Source organism: Vicugna pacos, chromosome 30 (assembly GCF_048564905.1).
Source record: "Vicugna pacos chromosome 30, VicPac4, whole genome shotgun sequence".
In the NCBI taxonomy this organism is placed as follows: domain Eukaryota; kingdom Metazoa; phylum Chordata; class Mammalia; order Artiodactyla; family Camelidae; genus Vicugna; species Vicugna pacos.
The window spans coordinates 13,984,731-14,012,530 of NC_133016.1; the positions used below are offsets into that span (position 1 = coordinate 13,984,731).

Genomic DNA, 27,800 nt, shown 5'->3' on the forward strand with positions numbered 1-27,800 from the left:
GAGGGGTGAGCAGAAAAACATACTTTCTGCTTGTTTCCAGCTCATTCTGGCTTAAAGGTGATGCCATTTATTTTATGTCACCTTTCATTATTATATTTGGTTAGGGGCTCCCTTGTCCTACTTTTAATAGTTTTATATTTATTTTTAAATATAGTCTTTATCTTATGAAACTCTACATTGTTGAAAGAATCCAACAGTTCTACAAACTAGTATAAAAAGGCAGCAATTCCTCAACCCAATCCCACTTTCCACTCTGCCAAAACAACTACTTTTGGCTCTTTTAGAAAATTCTGTGTTGCTACTTAATAATTTTTCAGTTTTTAGCTAATTTTTAGGCTTAGGATTCCTCACTACTGTCAATAAAAACTGGGTTCTCCTTCACATGTTATTTAAGGTGTCTCACTCACCCACCCACACACACAAAGCCATGTCCACTCAAACACACACACACACACACGCACACACGCTTTCTCTCTCCATTCACTTTCTTCTTCCTCTGCCTCCCAATGTATCATATCATAGTTCTTATTAAAACTGTATCATAACCAGTGTTTGTATTTTGATGATATTGTACATGCCACGCACAGCTTAGCCACGTGGTTGATCAATCATGATAAACTTCTCAGTACTACTTTCTTTTTCCCTCTCTGCAGTTTAATTAATTGTTGTCATTGTTGACTTGGTTTCTCTCTTTCCATAATTTACCTCCAAATTCTCACCCAGTCAAATGAATCTGGAATACAGGGAAGCAGGCTGGGGAGCAGAAATCAGGCCCAGCCTGGGAAGTAAAACATGATCTTGACAAATATTTGGAACATAGTTTATAAAAAACTGAGCTAAAAGGTAAGCATCTTTTGCATTAAATGTTCCTCTGTTTTCTTTCTTGGCAAGACTATTAATGACAGCGTGGTGAAGGTTTTCTTTTATCTTTCTGGTTTTATCGTATTTTAATTATGCTCTCCTAAGTCTAGCAGTGACTCTCAGCCAAACGGCTGTATCACATTCTTTTCAGTATCACTGTCTTCCTCCCGTCCCTTACTGATCACCACTGGCCAAACATGGGTTTGAATATGCCAATTAACTCTCCAGTAGCCACCTTAGGTCTAGATAAATATCATCTTCTTTTAAAGCTGTCAGTATTTCTATTTTATCAAATGTTTCACTCTTCTTGGTCAGATTTAACTCAAAAAATAAATGTGGTAAAAATAAGACAATATAAAAGTGTTAAAGAAAATACAAGAATTAATCTACATTTCATGAACCAGCTTTTAGGAATTTCTAATAATTTGCATGGAAGTTTGCATGCAGCTTATTTCTCTATCTATAAAGTATAAATGTGTCTATTAAACTTTTATCTCTAGGAGTGATGATCAAAATATTAGAAAAAATATCAAGTCATCAGGAAGAATTGATTTATAAGTGATTTATGTTAGTTATAAACCGTTTATTCTACTTATTAAAGCAGTCCTTAAGGATGATGGTGGTAATGAGGAGGGGAGAAGGAGAGAAGGGGCATATAGTATTTCTTGAGCACTTATTATGTGCCAGCTGCTCTGCTAAGGTTAAGTGCATCATTGCATTTAATCCTCTAAACAATCTCCCTGTCCGCAGATTTCAGGTGAGAAAATTGAGACGTGGCGTGTTCCAGTAACTTGCACAAGGCCACGCAGTGAAAGGGCAGGGAAGCTGAGATGTGAACACAGACAATGAGACATGAGAGCCTCGGCTGCAGTCATATTTATTCTAAAATATTCCACTTATATATTTACTACTGTACACCAGCTTTTCATCTAGTTGATTTAAATCTGCTTCATTTTGCTTTTTCACTTCCATTAAATCTATAGATTCACTTAGACATACATATGAAATGTAAGGCTTGACTCAAAGTAACATGAATTTATTAAAACCTTCATGAGTAAAAGTTCTTCAAGTAACAATTTCCCAACAAACAATAAACACAACCAGTCATCAGCCTTGCCCTTTGGAGCATAAACTCCACCCTACACTGAATTACTAGTAAGTGCTCAGAACCTAGAAGGGGATCAGAACTACCTGCTGAGTGAAAAGAAAAAGCACGGAAGTAGAATTAAGCACATGAGGTGTGAAACCGATACATTCCACCAACACCGTCAATCTCTTCTACAGCTGTTTAATACTGAGCCCTGCCGTAAAGTCACATACAGCACAGGATGTAAATCTGCCACATTCCACGTGAACACGGCTGATCTCATAGTGGACCCTGGTTCCTGGACCAGTTCCTTCTTCTCAGCCCTCTGAAGTCTTCATTTCAAACCAAGTTCTAAACTAACAGCTTTGGCTCGAAAGCTTCTTCCCTGTCTCTCCACCTCTGCCACAAATGCAGGTTGACCTCATACGTAATTCTTACCCTAAATACTCCCCAGTGCTCTGAATTCTCCTATCTGAAGTCTGTCATAGGTACACGTATGTCCCGCATGTGTGTGTGGCTAACTGTGAATACATAGCCTGTCTCTAAAATTATACCTTCAGCATCTCAAATAGAATGCTTGCTTTATTAAATCCTCCCCAGAATGTGCAGATAGAAAAACAGAAGGTGCAGATTAATGTTTTGTTGAAATAAACTGAAAATCCTTTATACTTTTAGGTGGCATCAACAACACTGAAAAAAAAATCATATATAGAAAAAGAGAGAGTAGCTAATTCAGTTTCCCTAAATCCTTTTAAATTAGGTTTACTTCATTAAATTCATCCAACTTTGTTTAGGATATGTCATTATCACCCCCATCCAAAAAAGAGTAAATGTTCTCACTCGATTTTATCCTACCTGTGAGGGAAGATTACTCTTTCTAGTCTATTACATCAAGAGGAGAAGATCCATTCAGATCCATGATTGTCTTCATCTCAAGTAGTAAATATTAACTTTCATTTGTAATTTAAAATTTCAAATTAAGAGTAAAAGCCTTTATGTTTGACAATTAATTTTAATCCAGGAAATCATGGGCAAATTCAAGAATGCTAGTCCATCTACCTTTTTGTGTATTAAAAGTGACTAGAAAAGTATCAGGAAGAACTCTTCAAAACTCCACATCCATTTTAACATCTGTTTTTCCCCTTTAACGTGGTTTGCACAGTAAAACTAATCATTCACAGGTATGACATAAAGTCTGTGAATTATGAGACATTGTTGTCATTACTTTCATGAATTACAACTTTTGGTCATATGGGTTTGATATCATTTATAAGGGCAATTCATGTAATATACAGATATATAATAGTGCGCCGCAATCTAATGCAATTCATTCTGATCCATGAGCTATTATTACACAGCTCACAAAAGACCGAACTTTAAGTTCATCCTGAAGGTTACTCACTCACATGGAAGGCTTTTTCATTTATTTTAACAGCTCCAACATTCTCATCCAACCAATTATTTCTTTTTTTTCCCACTTAGGCTAAGTTTATCAAAGATACATATAATATTAAATCTGAAAACCAAACCTTAAGTCTTTATGATCTAATATTGTGTGTGTTGGTATAATTATGTATGTGGTTTTATATGAATATAAAATAATTCTAATTTTATCTAGAAAATATATAAAATTATCTTCCTATACTAATTACCCATGTTTATTTTTTAAGAAAACAGAATGTCTTCTCTTCACATTTAAAATATTTCCTTATACAATATTAAAAATCAAACTATCTTAAAATTAAAATAGAATTTTCTGTATCACACAAAGAGAAAATGATATGCCATAATGAATACACCTCTTTATTTTTGTTCTTACATGATTTTGTTTAAATGACCTGGTTTTGAATAAATTACTTCCATTTTAAGAGCACCAGCTCTAGAGGCAGATGGCCTGGATTCAAATCCTGACTCCGTCTGCCATTTCCTATCTGTGGGCTTTATGTGGAAAGTACCTTAATCAATTTGTGCCTCATTTTTCCCTCTTGTAAAATATGTGATAATGAAGACAACTTGCAATGAGGTGTGAGGATTAAAAAGATCCTAGAGCATGACTGATACTTATTAGGTACTTATTAAATACTAGTGAGTTATTGTGATAGTTATTAACTTCCTGATGTTTAAATGTATGATTTTAGATGAGTTTGCTATGATGATATCCATTACTGCTTATCTGACCAACCTCTTGCCGAAGTATTACATGCAAACAGCCAAATCATACCCATTAAAAAAAATTTCAAGTACTGTTATTAGAAAATCATGAAATTATGTTACTATGAAAGATTCAGTGCCAATGTAACAGCTAATTAAAGTAATTTATGTGACAGCACTTCTGATTCTTTATGATACTTGTTTAAATACACAAATGCTTTCTTGGCCAAAATACACTGATATTAAGCAGATATCCTATCTATAAAAGTCTACAGATATTTTTCAAGTAAAACTGAAGATTCCAAATGGTATTTATTTGCCATTTTTTTTTGTCTTTGCTTTTCCTTTTTTCCTTTTGTGCTCTTTCTTAGGCAAGTCACCCCAGGCCAAGCTTTTAAACATAAGCTTGAACACAATAAATCTGGGGATGTTAACTAGCAATTACAATGGACAATAAAAAACAAATTTTCTTAGTGCTAAATAACTGACTGCAGACACATCCAGGGGGATGGCACAAACACATTATGTACACCATCACACAACACGAGCCCCACTCTCGTTCTTCAGTGTCGAGTGTTTAAATGTCAGTCCTCCTGGAAAAATTCGGTATTTCTTTCCTTCCTGTGAGCATCTCCCCACTTCCCCATCTCTCCCTGACCCCCATACAAGCCACCTTGCTTCTCCAGCAGTGGACCACCAAGCCCCAGCAGGATCCCCTGGACAACAGCTACACTGGTATCTCTAGTTCCAGAAAAACCACAAGAGATTTTGGTTTTCACTGACAGAGGTGAGCCTAGAAATGAGGCAGCATAGCTTCCAGGGCAACGGGAGAAACACACCCAGAGCGAAAAGCGTGGCTCAGGACACAGTAACCAACCTTCTAAGAAACTCTGACCGTTGTTGAGAAGCACATCACCACTGTCTGGTCAGTGTAGGCCACAAAAGGGGGCCTCTCTGGGAGCCCTGAGAGTCCGTTTCCCTATGTGTGACCCCACAGCTGCACACCCCGCCTTCCCTTCTCTCATTAAGATTTAAGTTACAAAACACATCTGTCCCAGGTACTTTTCCTGTCTCCTCATTTACACTATGGATCATATCCTTTTCCTGATTTTGAAGGCTTAACCGTCTTCCAAGAGAAAATGACAAACTTTAAAGTGAGAATCAACAGTAACCAACTCAGCAGAGTTAATTATGCTCTTGGATCTTTGCCAAGTCTCATTTTCACAAACTCAAGAGGCAGTTTATCCAGAAGTAAGTCTATGTTCCCTCACTAATCTGTTACAAACACTTTTTGGGAGACTAAACACCCATTAAGAAGAAGGGGGAGGTTAGAGAGATAAACATACTACATAAGAATAGGAAACATATAGTACATAAGGAATGTTATTTGAAATATGAGTTATCACATGGATTCACTAATTCAGCCGTTCGACAGCTCAGAACTTCACCCCATGTGTGAGAGAATGAAGAGCACCCAGGCGGAGGGGCACAGGCGAACTGAGAGTCAGGAAACAGCAGGGCACGCTGGGGAAGCTAACGTCAGTATTGCTACAGCAGCCGTCGAAGACAGAGACAGGGGTCAGGTATCTGAAGAGCCCCAGATATCCCTTAACGTGTTGGGATCTTGTTCTGTAATCAGGGGGACGCCATTAAGCAGCAGATAATGAGGGTGAAGGGTGATGAACTGGCTTCTGAAACTCTCAGAGCGATGTAAGACATGAACTGGGGGAGGGCAAGCGAATGGAGAAAGGAAGATGGCTGCAGGAGAATATAATAATAATCTGAAGCAGAAACAATTAAAGTCTGGATATAAGTATTTTCTGTGGAAATGGAGAAGGGGAAAATCACCGGGAGATATTCAAGAGGTGCACTTTACAAGAACTGGCGCCAACTGCATGTGGACATTGTTGGAAAGTGGGGAAGCCAGGATTACTCCTTGGTTTCTGGTTTGGGGTGTTAGGTGGTTAATGGTACCCTTAGTGGTACCTTTAAATGAGATATAAACAAAAAAGGAGGTGAGTTTCAGGAAGAAATAACAGCTGACTTTGGACTTTGTATTTAGGTATCTAAGGGACACTCAGGCAGGAGGACATATTAACCTGACACTCAGGACAAAAGCCTAGGTTGAAGACACAGAATTTGATGGTCTTTAACATGTATGTGGTAGTTCAAACCAAAGAAAAGGGAAAGTCAGTCACCCAGAGGGAAAAATACGAAAAGAGGAAATGAATAACTAAAAGCCATAATTTTGGCTATATTTTAATACTCCTGTCAGAGATCTCAAATACAATATTTAGAAATATTCCACTCAACATCCTATCAACACATAGCTAAAACCAAGTATTAAACACCAAACAATAAAAAATACTTTAATTTATATTTTCTTCTTCCAGGTTAAAAAAAAAAGTATAGAAAGGTAAATTGTCTGAAATGACATGTTTCAGTCAGACAGCTATGAAATTCACACTTTTATTTTTCTTAATATCTGCTTTCATGAGAGCTTCATGGGAAATAAACCACAGCATTAGCAATTTATAATTATCCAAAATCTTAATATAGTCCAACTCATGTTACAGTAGCAAACATTCTGAAGTCAATCATGAGGGTCGTGATAACAGTTTAGAACAAATGATTTAAAATTCATACAGATCTGTACTGTTTTTCAGACTGTTAGTTATAAATTAGAGGATGACAGAGGGAAAGGGTACAGTGGAAAAAGTCTTATTCTAGTTTACTAATTAATGATAAGGTCTCTGACTCTATATTAAGAAAGTACTTCTAAATTCTGAATACATAATCCTCCCCAATTTTGTTCTTTTGGAAATTTAACAGAGTGAATTTCCTATTTTTCAGTCAAAACAAATGTATAAACATTTTATGAACAGGCCTCAGTAAATGGTAAAATTAACAAATCAATATTTAGTCTCAGACTAGACGTACTGTTCAACTGTTATCTCAACAGACTAGAAATGTTGACTTTAGTACGTGAATATACGTTAAAAGCGTCGGTTTTATACTGGTGACTTCAAAAAGCTGGAGAGAACGATAAACATTTCACTTTACATATACGTAATAAAATAACTGTTTAATAATGAACACTACTTATATTTACAGTCTTACATTATAGGAGTCCTAAATAATTCAAAGAAGAAATTGTAAAAGAGCATTTAAAGAACAAGTGTGTCATGATTTTCCCCTTAAGAGATAATCTCTTGCTCTAAATTTAGAAGAACAAGTTTGCATTCTAAATAACAAGATAGATACCCAGTAAATATCAGGCTTATGCTTGCTATCATAAGCATTAAAGGTGGACTGTGGCATCATCTCACATTTCAAAAGAAAAGGTAAATAATGCCAAAATTCAGTGGGTTTGAGAAGATGACATGGTGTGGGGTGGTGCTGAAGGCCACATCTAGGCTCTGGAGTCAGGCAGAACTCATTTTAAGTCCCAGATCTATTACTTGTTAAGTCTGTGAACCCATGAACGTGACCTTTTTGGGCTTGTTTCTTCATCTATATCTGGAAAAATACTGGAATACACTTCAAAGAAATGTTCTAAGAGTCAAGAATAAAGTACATGCTATGTAGTCAGTTGACAATTGATACTGCTTTCAAGTTCTCTTCCCTTTCTCTATTTTTCTTTTCTCCACAGAATTTCTCTTTTTTTTTTATAAATTAAATTTAAATTTTACAAAAAATACAACAAATAGAGTCAGCACATCCATCCGAATCCATATATCATTGCTACATTTCTTGTAAGCAGTTGAATCTGTCAACTGGACTGCTGATCTAGTATCAAGCTGTCTCCTTTTGACAATGTCAGTGACTCTTGACCCTTTGTCACTGTTATATGGTCAGTTTGTGTCCTTGCTGTATTGAACAAGGGGCAGGACACTGCAGTATGACCCTCAGAAGGATATAGTGACTTTCTCACAGGGGTCCAGGCAGGCTTGTGAGTGAAACTCTTTCAAAATTCTTTTTAACCTGCCATTAGGGGAGGTTGTTTTTCAAAATGCAATGTTTGAGAGACGAATTACTTAATCCTCACTCAGAATGCTATCCTTTACCACATAAAAACTGCGTAAAGATAATTAAGAAAGTCACCTAAAAGGTCTACCTTAAAAAATAAACTATGATTTATCTAAAAATTTTTTCTATGTATATCAGTTTTAGTGAGTTTACTCCATTAATATAACCTATTAATACTGTAATGAAAATAAAAACACGCTATTTACAAATAGTGATTACGTATCTAAATAACATTTAAATTGCAATACCAAAAGTACAAATACACATACAAAAGCAAATGCACAGGTATAAAATAATGTTTGTGTGGCTCTAAAATTATAAATAACCTAGACACAATCTTAATGTCATTCTTTTTACTTTCAAGAAAATTCTATTACTGCAGTTAAATAGGTTTTAAATATGCAGAGTATTGCAAAACCTGAAACAATTCCACTGGGGGAAAAAAAGTACATTTCCCTTGCATACTGTATGACATAAAAAAATACGAGGGATGGGTTTTAATATTTTTTCTACATGAAACAGTATTAATCTGTGAAAATGGCTAATACAATTTTGATATGTAATTTAAAACATTTGGTTAAAGGAAAGAATTAGATAAAGCTTAAGATGGAATCCTAAGTAAAACTGAGGGTGTGTGTTGACCAAGGCACACTGGCATTCCTTTGTAGGGTCGATCAATAGATATTAGCTTTAAAAAGAGAGATGTAGAAAGAAGCTGCAGCGTATTTTTTAAATGACAGGGTGAAGGCTTAAATTGTCTCAATCAAGACTCAATTTTTTCTTCCCAGTTTTTCCAGCTGTTCTCTTCCAGTTAAGACTCTTCATTTCAAATAAATTTAATTAGTTCCAATTGATCATAGCCACCACTTACACAGCTTAATCCATGCTCCTTTACTTTCATAAGGCAAACACTAACAAAGACTGCCAGGCTCAGATTCAAGTGTCAGAAGACAATACTTAACCTCATCCGCTCTCGCCCAGAGGAAAAATCACAGCAAAAGCACTACATTATACTGCACATTTTAATTGCTGTCTTGGTCAGCTGTTGAATTCAGTTAACTGAAGAATTAAGTCCCAGATTACTACAGAAATAAAATTAATACAACTCTGCATACTAGCCTTGCTACAGCATTCAAATAAGAGTTCATTCAGAACACAGGCAAATCTCTCTGTCATGATATAATTTCTATTTCATAGTATTTTATGAGGAGATATTATTAGAGCAATTTCTTTAAAATAACCAGGAAACAGAATCAGATTTTTCAAAGTGAGTGGCTACACTGGCCAGTTTCCCCTTTTGTAGTAACTGTGCTCTACAATGCTGGTTATCCCAAAATAAGATTATTCTGCTTGAAACAGGTGTCTCTCAATGCACCCACCGTATTTTTCATAATGCAATTTATATAGGATTTTAGTCAATAAAAAGAAATATGGTTTTCTTCCAAACCCTCACAAAAATCTATACCACATCTTAATCAAGTCACAGTCTAAAGGTAACCTGAATGATGTACAGGCTGCCGCATGCTAGTTGCTCTGACAACATGTTAAGGAAGCCTGCCTTAGTTATTTAAATTCTTTGGATATTGAACATTCCTGCCCCTAGTACTCATGGCATGAAATGAGTAAATCAACTGATCAAAGCCATTCGTCACACACGTTTAACTAAACTTCTTACAGATTAAAATACAGTTTATGTAGCATTAATTGACTCTCCAAAGTACATTTTCATTTTTAAGCTTTTTGCTTTTTTAAAAAAACTATCAAATAAAGATACAGTCACGTGCTATCATGCTGCCTCATGAATTTGGCAGTGCATAATTCACAATTTCAATATACGGGTTTAATAAATGTTTACTCCAGTGCTCAAAAATTCAGCTTTTATTCTGGAATGCAAATTGAGTTGTTGTGTTATTACAAAGGCAACTTCTTTTCTTCCCATTAATTGAACCACTACATTTTACAGAAAACAAAACCTTTAAAATTTAGAGGGAATAATAGAACATATCTATAACATTATTTTTTAAAAAGCAGTGAAAACTGAATAAAGCAAGAACTAGGTTTTCAAAATCTGCAAATGAAATTTCCTTTAGTAGCTGCTGAAAAAACTTCCATAATTGTGAAGTACAAATGACTTTCAGCAAAGTTAGAAGTTTTCAAAATAATTTATATCTAAGGTGGATGATTTTTAAAAAAAAATCAATGAACTGATACATTAAAAAGTAACAAGTAAGAGCCACCACCATCTCATTTCTGCTGGAAACCAGATGCCTCTCAGCCTCGTCAATGACTTATCTGCAGCAGTGGCACAAGTCTATAGGTTTTTAATACAGGCTTTGTAAATTTTCAAGGGAGATCATTAGGCTTCCTCAACTTCTTCCCAGTGAAAACAATTTAAGGGCATTCAGATGATAACAGTAAAAAAAACCAAAATAAAAAAAAACCCCAAAAACAAAAAACCTTTCACACAGAGCTTTCAAAGGAAAAAGAGGGGTAAAAACTTTCCTTTTTTTCCCCTCACTTCAATTTTTGTTGAAAATTTTACTGTTATTTTCTAGGCATGCTTCTTTTCAAATTATTGATTACTATTAAGTTAATATTTCTTGCTTCATAATAATTATAGATTTATATGGTCAGATTTTACATTTTAACCATCTGCATGAAAAACAAGAGTTTATCATTCTTAATACCAATAAAATATTTACACTAGGTTGTTTTTATCTTCTGTGCATGAAAGAAATTGAGATGAATGTATTTGGAGATCCAGTAATTGAAACTGCTTTAAGTCTATAGAAAGATAGGCTGCACATATGCAGTGTATGACTTTACTACACTTTACCTTATGACTGATTATGTGATAAATAATACAGATAAGAATGTTCAATAACCAAACAATGTAAATAACTCTAAAAATCAGCATTCATTTCCACAGTACAGGTACAAAGAGTATAAGTTTCCTTATGTAGCCTATATCATATATACTGCTATTACAACTTTAGTATTTTCAGTTTACCCTATGATAATTGCAAAACTTTTCAAAACACAGTAAGTGTATTCTTCTACATGTTCCAAGGCTTCAGTAATGATCCTAGTCTCTGAATTAAAAGGACCTCGGAAAATCAAACGCACAGCTAGCAGGTTCACTGTTATAGCAACAATGAACAAACTTGGACCAAGTAAACAATTCTGCTTCTTTCTACTTCAAGATCAAAAAGGACACTAAAGGGTCTCAAAAAACTAAACACTCCATCAGTACTAGTTTCCATCCTTTCCATCGATATATTTAGTCCCATTGTAAATGACCTAAAAGCATTTTCCAATACGGGACAAAGCTCATCCAGATTACATTAAAGATATCTGTGCTTACCGGTTGTGATGTCATCATCTACAAGGTCATGCTCTTCCTCCTGGACTTTGGCTTCTGGCCCCGAAGCATCAGGAGCAGTGGTGATAGTCTGCATGGCTTCTGCTGAGACCCCAGCTAAAACAAATGGGAAGCACAACAGTTAGTTTAAAAAAAAAAAAAAACTAATGTACATTTTGGGAGGAGAGCACATTTTAGTACAACCACTTTATTCAGTATTGCTCCAGCAAAAGAGTGAACAGTGCTAAATCAACGGTCCCCAATAACTGCAAAGTGATAAAGCTACCCTTTACAGTTTCATTTCTGTTGTAGGGTTTTCAAGATAAAATTTTAAAGATGGGGAATTACTAGAAAAATACTGTTAATTACTTAATTAAAGATGGCTATCAATAAAATAATCACAAAGAGAAGAAGGTAAATGTCACATTCCCAAACACTTATTTCTTAAGCATAAAATCAAAAATCATTACTTCATATTATTAAACCAAAGTATAAATCTCTGAAACCTCTTAGTCTTGTTCCTTGCCCAACACCTGATAATTCTAGAAATAATCAGAGAAACAGGGAAACTATATTAATGAACAGTTTAGATGGTAATAATCATTTATCATTAGTATTTCCTTTCCTGTAGAATTAAGGGATTCCATGAAAATACTTCTGTGTAATGAATTTACAAACCCACTTAAATTTATCTTATTTAATCAGATGGGATCAAGCACTTGCTCAACAGAGCACAGCTAGCAAATTCAAGAACCAGTAGTGACGTGTAGGTCTTTGGATTTCAAATCTCAATATCCTTTCACCACCAAGTCCTTCCAGGGACTGAGTTCCTCATGGCAGGATAGGGGGTATGACACAACATCAGAACATGACCATGAGAAATAACTGATCATGTAATACTGAGTAGGAATACTGCCAAGTCCTCCATGGAGAGCTGGGCTGCACCAGGTAACTGTTCAACTGAAGGCATTCAGTGTTTTATGACAAAGCTTAAGGAGAAAAAGTGTATATCTCAAAGTAACCAACACTGAAAGACCAACAAGGATCTACACTGAAACTGGTTCTTTGATCGATGCTTTTTAAAACAAAGTAAGGGTTATAAAATCCTGTATCTCCTGGCAGAAAAAAAGAAAATACAGTTCTTGAACAACATAGAGGTTAGGGTGCCAACTCTCTGTGTAGTTGAAAATCTTCATATAACTTGTAGTCCTCTGTATCTATGGATTCGACCAACCATGGATCAGGTAGTACTGTAGTATTCACTATTGAAAAAAATCCACATACAAGTGGACCCACTCAGTTCACAACCACGTTGTTCAATGTTCAACTGTACAAACAAACAAACAAAAAGTAAAACTCCATGCGAGATCAATATCTCTCATGAATGTAGTCTCAAAAATCCTTAACAACATGTAAGTAGAATTCAACAACATATAAAAAGAATTATACACCATGATCAAGTGAGATTTCTTCCACGAATGTTAAGTCTGGTTCTATATTCAAAAATCAATCAATGTAATCCAAAATTTTAACAGACTAAAGATGAAAAAAAAAATCATATGATCATGTCAATAATTTGACAAAATTTGACATCAATTCATGATTTCAAAAAACTCAGAAAAATAGGAATCGAGGAGAGAAGGGAACTTGCTCAACTTAATAAAGAGGATCTACTAAAAATCTGCAGCTAACTTTCTGCTTAACAGAGAAAGACTGAATGCTTTCCTCCTATGATCAAGAACGAAGCAAAGCTGTCCACACCGCCACTTAACATACCTTTGGAAATTCCAACTAGGGCAGTAAAGCAAGAAAAGAAAACACATACAGTTTGGAATGGATAAGGTAATCCTAGTCAAGGAAAAAAAAATAACTGTCTACATGGAAAATCTAAGGGAATCTACAAAAAACAAAACAAAACAAAACAAAACAAAACTGAATAAGTGAGTATAGCAAGTCTGCATACTACAAAAAATTCTGTTTTAAATTATATTTCTATATGCCAGCAACAAACACGTGGACACCTAAAAATAAAAAAAAATACTACTAACAATGGCTCAAAAAGACTGAAATCTTAGATGTAAATCTAAAAAAATATATACAAGATTTGTATGCTGAAACCTACAAAAAAAATACTGTTGAAATATCAAAGAGACCTAAATAAATGAAATGGAGAGACATACCATGTTCGCAAGTTGAAATATTCTACATAGTAAAGATGTCAATATTCTACATACAGGTTTAATGTAATTCCCAGCAAAATCCCAGCACAATATTTTTGTTCATATAGACAAAATTATTCTAAAATCATATGGAAAGACAAAGGAACTGGAATAGCTAAAAGAATTTTGGAGTGGGGGAGTAGGAATATACCAGTCTGCCCCATTTCAAGACTTATCATATAAAGTTATTAAAACTATGTGGCTTTAGGTTAATGGAACAGAGTAGAAAACCAGAAAAAGACAATCACAAATATGCAAAATGATATTTGACATATATGCAAAAGCAGAGCAAGGGAGTCAAATAGTCTCTTTAACAAGTGGGCTGCTACACCTGGCCAACCAAAGACAAAAGTATGACTCTTGACCTAAGGCTCATACCTTCTACAAAAATTAACTCAAAATGAATCGTGGACTTAAATGTGGAAGGTAAAACTATAAAACTTTCCAGGAAAAAAAAAGTAGGAGAAAAATCTCTGATACCCGAGGCCAGACTTGACACCAAACGCACAATCCATAAACAGGAAAACTGGTCAAGTGGACTTCATTAAAATTAAAAACTTTTGCTCTATAAAAGAGCCTATTAAGAGGATGGAAAGATAAGCTATAGACTGGGAGAAGAGTCACAAATCACATATTCAACAAGGGACTAGGACTTCGCTACATAAGGCACTCTCAACCCTCAACAGTAAACAGTTAAGCAGTTCCTGAAAAGGTCAAACATAGAGTTATCATATGACCCAGCAATTCCACCCCCGGGGAATGAAAACATATGACCACACAAAGACTCGTACATGAACGTTCACAGTAGCATTTCTCATCAGAGCCAGAGTGTATAAGTAATCTGAATGTCCATCGACTGAACAAATGTATAAATTTATCACAATTTGCTGATGAATAGAGAGAGAATCGTGATACAGTCATGCAATGGAATACTGATCAGCAGTACAAGAAAATGAAGCACAGAGTGAAAGAAGCCAGTCACAAAACATCACATGTTGTATGACTCCATTTCTATGAAGTGTCCAGAATAGGATAATCTAGAGAGACAGAAAGTACATTTGTGGCTGCTTCAGACTGGGCAGACTGGGGGAAAACGGGGAGTTATACTAATGGGTAGATAGTTTCTTTTTGGTGGGATGAAAATGTTCTGAAATTGTGGTGATGGTGGCGCAACTCTGTGAATATGCTAAAAACCACTGAATTGTACAGTTTTAAGGGTCAATCGAATGGCTTGTGAATTATATCTCAATGAAGTTGTTTCTTAAAAGTCTGCTTTGCTACCATTCCAGATCAACCAAGAAATCCACACGACTTCCATGTACTCTTTTGATGCCATTTCTGCCACGTAGCTGAAGAAAATAGGGAGAAAAGGGGCCACATGGAACATTTATGCAGTAAGAAAACAAGATTCACCATGAAGGCTTTTCTCATGGCTGGAAGGAATTAATTTAAAAAATTAAACTATATTCTTGGTTTTGACCATATTTGTAATTTATTCCGTTAGTTCTTAACAGTCAGATTATCTGGTTTATTTTGTTACCAATAATAAAAAAAAAGATTGGTTACTTTAAAATTATGTATGTTTCATTTTTAAAGGATCAGCTAAATATCTTCACTTCAGTCAAACTGGGCGTGGGATGGTAACACAAAATACTTAAGATCCCAAACCTTTATTGGAAGATGTAATGTAAGAGATACTGAGCATGGAAAGACCAAATTACTACAATCAACTCTCAAAACCAAATGGCACAGATGATTTAAAACCAATTTTAACAGACTGTTCTAAGGAAATGAGAGAAGCTTCTCCTTTGGAACTTTTGGACCATAAAGCTACAGTCAGAGAAGAGTGAAAGCCAGTATTTAATCCTTCTAAAAATAGTACTCGTTAGCTGCAAATAAAAGGAATAATAATATTTTTTAAAAGCCCATCCATAACTCCAATATTTCTAATCTCCACAGCATTCAGTCATGTGTTGTATTACTATCTTATGATTATAGGCAGACATTCCAGGAGATTCTGCAAAAGGCAAAACTACAGGATAAAAATCAAACCAGTGGCTGCCAGAGGCTCAAGGTGTGGTAGAGGACTCATTACAAAATGGTCAGAGCAAATATTTTATAATAATGAAAATAATTGAATCTAAATTGTGGGAGTGGAAATACGACTATTCACATTTGTTTAAAACTCACAGAACTGTACACTAAAAGAGTGAATTTTACTATATATAAATTATACAATAAACCTAACTTTAAAAAAGATACCATAGAATGTATTACATCACTGTCACTAAAGAGAATTGAGGATTATGCCAGAATACAATGCTGTTTTCAATGAAACACGAAGACCAGAAAAAAACTGTTTTACTTTCTTCTTAGGATGAAAAAACTAAACTTCTTGAAACATAAAAGTCACTTCATCACTATCCACTATCAATAAGATAATGAAATATACCTGAGATATATATTAAGATACCTACACGGAAGCTTCAGTTTCTTGCATATCGATAATCAACATTATAAGCACTGTGAATTAATCACACAGTGATAATTTGCTATTTTTTTACATACTTGATGTAAGTGAGCTCATCTGTCAGGCTATGCCATAAAATCTAAGACATTTACTTTCTGAATATCCACAAAAGATCTGACAGTAAAGAATATCTCATATTTAATAAATACATCTTGAATAGAACTCAATACCTTCAAACTCATGACACAAATTATGTTACTTAAACATACTATAAAATAATAGTAAGCATGCTTTGCTGAAAGATATGCAACGAAAAGGTACAAGAATGAGATGATAAAGAGATACAATAAAAAAGATACAAAAAATTAACTGAAAAATACGAGGTACTTAAAAAAACAGGTAGTCCCCAAATCCAGATTTCACAAAATTAAAAAAAAATGAATGTACATTATGCTAGACAGTAGGCATCTATAAATGGGTTAGCACTGTGAATTAGGAGGAAAATAAGAGGAAAAAGGGAATGGAGCAGAAAACAAGTATGAGTAAGTTTGGACACAGCAGGGGAAGGGGGAGGCTGGACTGTGGCAGCAGCAGGAGTAAGAAACAGTGGGCAGGGAGGACTCTGGTGAGACCTTCCAGCCATCTCGATTTCTAAATACTCAGACCACTACTCATTGTGAAGGATGTACGCAGACATCTTTCCCGTTTGTGTGTGATATTTTCAATCGCTTTAGAAGAACATTTTTTTTCATATAAATATGGAAATACAGTTTTCAAAATTAATGAAATAAAACTGCACCTGCCTCTTCCCACCTGTAAAATCAGGTACATTATTATAAAATTTATCATTCAAACGCTTGTAAATGACCTTTATAAACCTTTTTTTCCTACTGGCTAATAATAACTGAGTAATCATTAATAACATGAACTCAGAAGATTTCAGTGTCATGCGATTAATTTAACCACCAAAGATTAAATACTAAATTTTAATACTTTAACATTTAAAGCACAGCCCTTTAACCAGTATTACAACATAAAATCATTTGAGTTCATTATAATTTTGTTATTTTATTGAAGATTAGATGGAAATGATAAACAATATTCTTAAGAATCAGAAAGATGTATACCAGAATATTTACAAATATTAGCAAAAATTATATTTCTTATTCCCACTGCAATACAGATTTCCACTGAGATTGAAAAGTGGATCTAAAAAAACAGCATGTGTTATCTCATCAGTTTTTCACAACTGCGGTTTTCCAGTGGTCCAATTAAAGTACGCGAGGCAAGAATCTGGTATGTGCATTTACTCTGAATTAAGTAAAATTTCACCAGAAGGAAGGGAGCATGTGCGTATCTAGCGTTTATTTTCAGGCAGCGGGCTTGAATTTATTGGAAGCAGATCTCCGCGGTGACTGACCACACCGCCCCGCATTCCCCACAATCCTCATGACAGACAGACGGCCGGCCTCGCATTAATTCACTTCACACCACGTCTATCGATCCGCAGCCGGTTCCCCAGTCTCTCCGCACACATTGCCTGTCTGGCTGCCTACAACCACATCAGCACATACACACAAAGGCCAGAGAAAGATAACCTTTTGCTTTCCATTAAAGACACAGTATCCACTTTTCCTTCTCCAATAACATCAAAAATATAAAATATAACAGTATAGATGTCTCAGAGAAAAGTCTTCCTGCAAGAAATGGTTGAGGATATTTATTCCTAATTCTAAGCAGAGATCATTTCAGTTTATCAAAAGCGAGTTGGTTTATTAAAGGCCACAGAGCAATGAGAGAAATGAAAAATATACTGAAGAATAAACAAAATGTCTTCAAGCCTAAATAAGAACATAATAAGCGTTTGGTAATGTAAGTTTTGCTAGTTACTTTTCAAGAAATGAAATACATTTTTTCCTAGTTAGCATTCTGGTTTTTTTTGTAAGAAAACTGCTCTCACATGAAATGTAATTATAAACAAATCTGAAAATAACAGAAGAAGTACATTTACTGAAAAATACACAAGGAAGAGAGAACACAGTTAGGAAGTATACTATATCAACAGAAGGTCAATTAAGAGTATAAAACTTTATTTTTTCCTCTTTCCCAACAAGAACCTGGAAATGACCCATGGTAAAAAAAAATCACACCTAATACTTTTAATTCATTTCATGCACTTTTTCAAAGATTTCTATTTGATCTGCAGGCTGTGAGCTGACTCAACACCAATTTTGGTTTCAGAAGACACAAAAAAACAAAGATTTATTTTTCAACCAACAACATGTTGAACAAAGGCAGATCCGTCTTGACACACAACTGTACTCAAGCACTTAAAATAATATAAAAATAAAATGAACTTAAAATAATAACCTCTGGCTGATTTAGAAACCCAAATTATCTATCTCAGAACTGGGTCAAGTACCTTTGAAACTATTTATGAATTTTCTCTTTCTTCTTCTTTTTTTTTTTTTGCTAGGATTACCCAGGCAGAGGTTATACCATGAAGCAGTAACCAAAAAAAAGTTCACTAAATAAATACAGTACACTAAGCATGCTGTTTTTCATAATCACAATAAAATGCCTCAGAAATCCAAGAAAGGTAAACTGATGAAGGCTGCTAAAGCTAAGGATAGCTTTGAAATAGGGAGTTAGGATTTGGGCTGGGCCTGAAAATGGAAGTGATCTGAGTAAGAGGAAGGCTGGCACTGCCAGTCTGAGTAAAGCACGGCCAGGAGAATGAAGAAGACAGGTGACCACGCCAAGTGCCCTCACTACCTTCCACACTCACGGAGTACCCAGCTACTGCACATGAAGCCCGGGTCACACCAGGTACTAGTCCCACCAGGTACTAAGGACACGAAGGTGAAAAAGACACCCTTAGCTCCCAAGAGGCTTGCATGTGAAGTAAGGCGATGCGGACTCATTAGCAAAATTTAAACATGAGAAATAATTTGATCTGTGTTTTAGAAAGACCTGTCCTGAGACAATGTGAAGAATGATTTGGAAGAACTCAAATGCAGACGCAGCAGTAAGACCAGTGATCTTCAAACCTTACTACTTAGAGCCCTACGAATTCCCTAGGAAGTGCCAGGAGCAGAATAGGGACGTCCAAGCTCCCCACTTGTACCTTTGTATTTGTGAGGGTGTGGGTGCAAGCACATTGTACACAAGTTTTCATTTGGAGAAAGGATACCACTTTAAAAAAATGTTTGAGTAAGTCAGAAAGAGAAGGGAAAATACCATATGATATCACTTATATTGGAATCTTTAAAAAAAAAAGGACACAAATGAATTTATCTGCAGAACAGAGACAGACTCACAGACATGGAAAAGAAACTTATGGATATCGGGGGGAAAGGGATAAATTGGGAGTTTGCGGTTTGCAGATACTACTACATATAAAATAGATAAACAACAAGATCCTACTGTATAGCACAAAGAACTATATTTAATATCTTGCAATGCTATATAATAAAAAAGGATATGAAAAGGAATATATATGTGTATATATAATGTATAAATGAATCACTATGCTCTACACCAGAAATTGACACAACATTGTAAATCAATTATACTTCAATTAAAAAAAAAGTTTGAAAACCACGATCTAGATTTTAAGAAAAATAAAGACAATATAAACAGGGAGAAAATCAAGCGTCATTTTTATGGGGTGAGGGTCCGAACAGAGGGAAGGACAAGGAGGGAAGATTAATCAACTTTTTCTGGAATGATGGTTATGCTAGGCAAAGGGGATTAAAAACAAAGGGGGAAAAACACAGGGACTTGACACTTGAGAAACTTAAGAGCCACGTGGAAAATATAAATTTGTAAGTGAAAATACGGTGCGCATCTGAAGAAAATCAATTAAGTCTGCTTGGGATGCGGTGAGGAAGAGAGCACACGTCAAAAAGAACCTCATGGGAAGGAAATATTTGAGCAGGGTCTTGAAGTATGTATGAGAAGTTGCCATGGAATGGTGCCAACTGAAAAAAATTCTAGGAAGTCAGGATAACACCCTAAAACACCCTGATGTATCTACAGAAATGGGTAACAGAAGCATAAAAAATGTGTGAAGAGGCAAAATGAGGCTAAGAGGACATGTAAAATCAGAGCCCTAAAGGCAGTGAGAAACAGGTGCCAATAGAAAGTATGAAGCAGAAAAGGAGTATGTTTTTATTCTTTAAGGCTCCACTGTGGTACTTGGAGAGCCCAGGTCAACAGGTGGTGCATATGAGCAGAAGATTGCTAGGGTTGGTGGCCGTGCAATGACAGTAAATAAGAACTTTAATACTTGAGATTTTAGGATAAGTCAGGGTAACCCTATAACTTTTCTTTCTCATCATCATAGTAGTCCAGAAGTTCAGTGTGTATAGAGCCAGAAGTAGCTGTTTGAAGACAATTACGAAGGCAGACAGTTTGATCTATACTTGCAGACAGTCCCCAAAAGGCAACTCAGCCAAGCTGCATGGTATCCTCGTGTGCAGTGCAACGAAAACAAGACAGTGGTAGGTTATCTATTAAATTTAATGATGGATATAAGTGGTAGTTTAACACAGCTCCTAGGATGTAATAAGTGCTTAACACAGCTCCTAGGATGTAATAAGTGCTCAATAAATAGCATTATTAGGATCATCAATATTATTACCACTGCTTTTGTTATTAATCCTGGCTTATTTTTATTATTTTTTTCTCTAGAAGTGATGTACGACCTCCAGTATTCAACATTTTTTTCTATCTGATGAACTCATTTGTCTTTTTTTCTTTTTTTAACTTTTATTAAGCACTGCTTTTAGAACTTTTAGAACTACATTTGCAGACATCTTAGGACATCTGTTTATATATAAGCCACTTGAAGCCAAAAACACTTAGAACAAATATTTACATTTCAAAGAACCAATTCATCTTATGATTACTTCTCTTACTGCCAATAATACACACACACACACACACAAAAGTAAGAAAGCTTTTGACCTCTTAATCTCTTAATATACAATGAATAATTGATTTGAAAATAAAAAACACAAAAATCTTGTCTTATCATCCTAGTAGAAGACACATTTAATTGGCAGCAATATGCTATAAGAGCACACAAAAGGCATTTGTGATAGTCCAACAATTTCTCACAGTAGTAACTTGGACAAATATTGTGATGTGCTCTGATTTCATTATTTGAGAATATTAAGTTCTTCAATGGACAACAAGAAAAATATTTGGATGGATGAAAACCATAAGAAGTATTAAGTATAAATAGTAAGTATACAAGTAGCTTGTGAGACTATAGGCAAAACTCAGAAGAGTTAAGCATGGATAGCAAGCTAATGACCTGGAAGATATGTTATATGTTAAAAAAGGATGAAACAGACAAGAATGCTACTTACAGGTAGAAATGAATGGAAAGACCAAGTCATAATATATATAGAAAGCTGTAACACTCCTGGAAGAAAACATCTGCATGACCTGGGGTTTGCCAAAGAGTTTCAGCTGACTAAAAGCACGAGTCATGAAAGATAAAACTGATAAATTGGACTTTATCAAAATTTAAAACTTTTGTTCTGTAAATGATACTGTTAAGAAAACGAAAGACAAGCCACAGATTGGAAGAAAATATCTGGAAAGGTTACATATCTGTTAAAGGACTTGTATGCAGTATATATAAAGAAGTCTTAAGACCCAACAATAAGCAAACAAGCAAGCCAAAACAAAAAACCAAAAAAAAAGGGCAAAAGATTTAAGAGATCTTTCACCAAAGAGGATATACAGATTGTAAATAACCATGTGAAAAGATGCTCAGCATCACTAGTCATTAGGGAAACGCAAATTACAATCAGATGAGGTATCACTACACATGTCTTAGAATTCCTAAAATAAAATTTTTTTAAAAACTAATTAAATCAAATACTGGTAAGGGTACAGAGCAACAGGAAATATCATTCACTGCTAATGGAAATGCAAAATGTTGCAGCTACTTTGGAAAACAGTTTGAAAGGTTTTTTTGTTTGTTTTTAAATAATTACACTCACACTTACCAAATGACCTAGCAATTCCAATCCCAGGTATTTGCCCAAGTGAACCAAAATCTTATGTTCATGCAAAATCCTAGACATGAATAGTTAATGTGAATAGTTATTGCAGCTTATTATTAACCACCAAAACCTGGAAACAATCCAGATGTCCTTAAATAGGTTAATGGATAAACAAACTTTGGTACAGCCATAAAATGGAACACTATTAGGCCATAAAAAGGAATGAAATATTGACTCATGCAACAATATGAACCTCAAATATATTTTGCCAAGTGAAAGAAGCCAAACCCAAAAGGCTACCGGTTGTATAATTCCTATCTGTACAGGATTTTGGAAAAGGCAAAACTGCAGGGACAGAAAACAGATTGGTGGTTGCCAAGGATTGGTGGGGGCGGGACTGATCACAAAGGGACTAAAGAGGAAATTCAAAGGTGTCTGAAATATTCTGTATGGTACTGTGATGGTAGATAACTGACTCTATTCATTTAGCCAAACCCCCCAAACCTACACACCCAAAGAGTAAACTTTATTGCATGTGAATTTTAAAAATAATAATAATGAATTTACCAGAATACCAGGGAACCCAGAATGAACTGCAGATTGTGACAAACGAATAGAACAACATTATAAGGGTATGACATAACATCACTGAAGAGTATAAAGAAAAAAAGGAGCTGACCTACGTAACTCTGGAAAACAGGCCAAAACACTGCTTACTGTAAAGCCAAAGACAGAAAGAACTGTACACAACTACTGAATTCTAGTTGCTAAGTTGGTTTTTCACAGACATATGTGCTAGCAATTCTAACTCACTTTTCTATGTCCACCAGGGTTGACAAAACAAGTCAATCTACTACAGATAATGAGAGTTAGGTTTCTCACACGCAGGGAAAGAAATGACAAATAAGCAAAAGGGGAAGACTAGGCTGAATCTGTGGTGGATTAAACAGGATATGCTGGTATCAATTCATACCTATTTTAACACAGAGAGATAGGCACATACAGAAATAATACAGATATGTGGCCACACATGAGTTAGTATGCACATACACATTTCCTGGTTCTGTCCAGTAAGAGGACCTAGAAGCAGAGAAATTACAGTAGCACTCCTGGCATCCAGATCTTAAGTTTCTAGTACCTCTGTTAAAGGGAGCCAGGCTCCTTGGAGAAATGACTGATTCTAGGACTCACTCAGGGAAATACTAGATGAGTGGCAAGCATGTTCTATAATAGAAAATAAGACAGTTCTTTAAAAAAAAATAGGTGGAATCATACCAAAATTACACTGGAATCAACTTAAAAGGGCTCCCTATGGTCAGTGCTAGAATAATGTGAGCAACAAATTGACATTATAAAAGGTCTACTCATTCCTCAGTTATGTGCCTGCTAAGGGCTTGCTCCTGGGTCATTTGGGGATAAAAAATAAGGTCCTGGACCTTAGCCCCAAGGAGATCAAAATGCAGTACTTTACTATATACATTTATTTTTATGTAGATTGTGTTGCTTCATTATCATAATGAAACACAAATCATGTCTCAAAATGTAAATACATATTTATACATGGAATATAAAGAAAGAAGTAAAATGATAAACCTTAAAGAAAACTAAGGAAGCAGGTGCATGAAATATGTTTACTTCAGCCTGGAAAGATGACAAAACGGCATCAAACTGCTGAAGATCTCAACATTCGTGCACTGTAATGAGCATAATGCATCTGCAGAAGCACATCATTATTCCACTGCATTACACTGATTAAATCTCACAATTCATTTTAAAGACTATTCATATCTAGCCAATGATTTAGAGGAGGATGGAAAGTTGAATTAACTACGAGAGCACCAATCATTGCCTCTGGCAGAGCTTTTAAAGAATTAACTTGCAAACAAAGTTATAAAAAGAATGAAAAATGAGTCAGATGAGTACTAAGATAGCGAAGAAACTACAATGTGCAGAGAACATTAACTTTCTTTTTTTAAAACTCAATCCCACAAAAACAAAAATGTAAATATGTTTTTAAATGAAGCAGCCACTTAGAAGAGAAGTTGCATTTTATACCCCTTCTCCCATTAGTCTGGCAGCAGGGGGCTGCTGAGGGGTGAGGACGCACTGGGGAAGGAAATACAGAATCACTAAAAAGGAACTATCATTAAAGAACCTTGAGGAGATTAACAAAAGTAGATCAACTACTCTTACAGAGAAAGCCAACAATAATGAATTGAGCTTTAAAGAGGGTAAATGAATGATCTCAATCCACTTGGTGTTATGAAAATTCAGGATATCTGATTTTGCAAACATTCCACCCTCACCCTTAATTTCCCTTCAATTGTTCCACAGCACGACTTAAAAATATGTTTAATTCTTTCCGTATAAATATGTATATTTCCACACATTATCAGGCTGGCTTATATGTTCTTTTCAAATGCTCCCTACAATGACAAAAATAACACAGAGGCCAATATATAAAAATATGTTTGGTATGTACCAAGCATTTTTCTAAGAAGTGCTTTACATATTAATGCTTCATTAAATGTTACATGAAACATACACATAAATATATTATAAACATCTTAGTATTTTCAGCTCTTTTATAACTTTCATAGCATCTAGCACCTAAGATATTGCCCCAGTACTGATAGTTTTTGAGTATTTGTAACATGTATTTAAAAATCACAGTTGTGATGAATAAATAAGTAGAAACAAAATAGCTGATATAAAGAACACAAATATGTGATCTCAATTAATATTTAATTAAGATACCGTCATCCTGCGCCATCTTGTCCTTCTCATTCACTTCCGTTGCAAAAAGAGAAATGCTCAATTTATATAAAATTAAAATGGATTTCGACAGTTCAAACTGTTCCAAACTTATAAAAAGTTTTAGTATTGCCTTCTGAATACATCTCTTTGACATTAAGCCCCATTTCCATATACTGTGATCATGGTCCCGCTGTTAACACGTCAGTACCCTTGGCTCTGCGGGGCACCCCCACGGTCTGTACTGTCTCTGTCATAGCTCTTACCACACTGTTTTATTGCTCATTTGATTACCTGCCTTCCTAATAACACAGACAATAAGCTCCAAGAAGACAGGGACCATGACTAGCTCATGCATCAGTATGTTCCCCAGGGCCCACGGCTATGCTTAGCACTTAATAAACAGTTGCTGAATGAGGGAGGGAAGGAAAGACCAAACATATCTGTGATAGCCAGATTGATGAGAACATTTACTTATAGTGGTTTTTAATCTTTTATTATTTAAATAGGCATAGCGTTCATAAAGGAAGTTTTAGCATATGCTCTATGTATGATACCTATTTTATATAGACTTATTAACATTAAAAAGTCTATTATACACATTACATAATGTGTATGTTAAGAAAAACGATCTTCTTAAAAGAAACAGGAAATACTAAATGCAAAAGAAAATGAACCAGGTCATTTTAATTTTACATAAATACCACTGAAAAATACTATCTGCTCACCTGCTGTGTCATCCTCAGCCATGCAAGCATTCACATATTATCTCTTACAAATGTAATTGGAGAGAAGGCAACAAATTCACCATTTTTTGATTACTCTGATCCAGCGTGTCTTCACTTCATCACCACTGATATTTTGCATTGTACAGTCTGGGGAGAGGGCGGGGGTCTAGTTTAGCAGCATCTCTGGCCTCTAACCACTAGATGCCAGTATCACACCCTCTCTGTTGGGACAAAAATGTTTCCATGTGTTGTCAAATGTAGGGGTGAGAAGTGTGCAAAACTGCTCTGGGTTAAGAAGCACGGCTCTAGTCTAATGATTGCAAAGCTCCTAGTCAAAACCTCCAATTCAGGTGAAGCGAGATGTTTTATACAAAGGGATCCGATCAATAGCAACTCTCCCTGCCCCCATCCTACAATCACTATTACTATTACTGGCATATTTTCAGACAGATTGATAAAAGTTTATTCTGATGAATCCACAGGATGAGATTGTTTCTTTGGGAATGGAGATTGTCTATTATGCTAATGAAGGGATTAGCACCTTGAGAATGATCACCAACCTGGTAAAGAAATTTGAAACTGGAATATTTTAATGTATTTAGTCTTCAGTCATAATTAATTGCTTCTTCCCCTTTTCCTATGTATCCTATTTATATCTGTTGTGTGTCAATTATATTTTTAAAACTGTGTGGAACTAATTAATAATCAATCAAAAGATGAATCCCTAAATTTTCCATGTATTTGCAATAAACTACTAGAGAGCGATTTTTTTCTACTATATATAAGATTCCACTATTCAGGTTCAAACAAAGGGAAGGGTCTTCAATCCTTTAGGGTACAATTGCAGTTAGATTTCTTTCCTCTTTCTGTAATTAAAAAACAAGAACAAAAGCAAAAAAAACTTCAAACTACTTTAAGAACTACAGTAGAAAATGTAGAGAGGATCTTGATTTTCTTATCTTTCCTTTTAATTTCTTTTCATTTTATGCATTAACTTTTAGATCACTCATTAGTACATTTTAATCTAATGAAATTAAAATGTAAAAGTACTAGCACATTGCATGAATTTAATAGGTATTTGATTTTTTTTCTTCTTTTGTATTATTCAACACAATTACTGAGACAAAGCTATTCTCCTGTAAATCTGGTAATAGATGACAAATTAGATAATCACGCCTCATTTTAAGTAGTAAAACACTATTAAGTATTTTAGTGGAAATTTAAGTTTTAGAAACATTAGCATATTTCAAGTAAAACCCCACCAGATGATCAATGTAGAAATCTTTCTATACCAGCTGAGTTTTTGTTGAGTCTTCTAAAAAGGATGAGTTTCAAATCAGCAGTCTTGAACAAACATACATATCAGATATATATCTGTGGTTCAAGGTCCTCCATTTTTAAAAGAAAAGTAACTAGATTTACTTCCCCAAAGTCATGAGATCAACTGAGTAGGGAGAAGGGAGAGTGAGATGGTGGGGTAATAAAGAAATTGCCAAGTGGAGATAGAAGAGTCAGATACTTTCCCAGCTATCTGAGGAAGAGGCACCACTTCCAACGGCACTACGGGTATAGGTATCCTACCAGTCCCCCCAGCGGGGAGAACTGTAGAACACATGTGAATTGCACAGACATATAAACTCCACTGACACATAATATATCCTATAATCTGTGTGATTCTGGTTATAAACACATTCAATGAGTTAGCCAAATGGTACACTTTCCATTTCTAAAAATGGAATTAAACCAAAAAAATTTTACCTTCAATATACAGAAACTCATTATTAAGCATTATGTAACCTTTTGATAGTCACAGTTCTTATTTAACATTGTGTTGGAGGTGTTAGCTAATACAATTATATAGAAGAAAGCAGTCAGAGGCATAGTAGTTGAAAAAAAGGAAAGGCTGTCTCTATTTCCAAAGGATATAATTATGTAAATCTGAAAACCCCAAAGAACCAATGGAAACACATATAACCTGCAAGAAATTTTTATAATAGTATCAGGATACATAACTAATAAAATCAATAGCATTTCTATACACAAACAAAAACCAGCTAAATGTTACAATGGAAGAACAATAAAAGTTAACTACATAACTAACAACCTAACACATATCT

General features: G+C 35.0%; 1 protein-coding gene across 4 annotated transcripts in view; it reads right to left on the reverse strand.

Moving 5' to 3' along the window:
* WDR7 (WD repeat domain 7) overlaps positions 1-27,800 on the reverse strand; it is a 287,874-nt gene that overhangs the window by 156,493 nt on the left and 103,581 nt on the right. For all 4 annotated transcript variants that reach the window (XM_072952162.1, XM_072952165.1, XM_072952163.1 and 1 more), the window contains one exon: positions 11,493-11,606. In XM_072952162.1, coding sequence (XP_072808263.1) covers positions 11,493-11,606 — 114 coding nt within the window. The remainder of the gene's footprint in view (positions 1-11,492; positions 11,607-27,800) is intronic.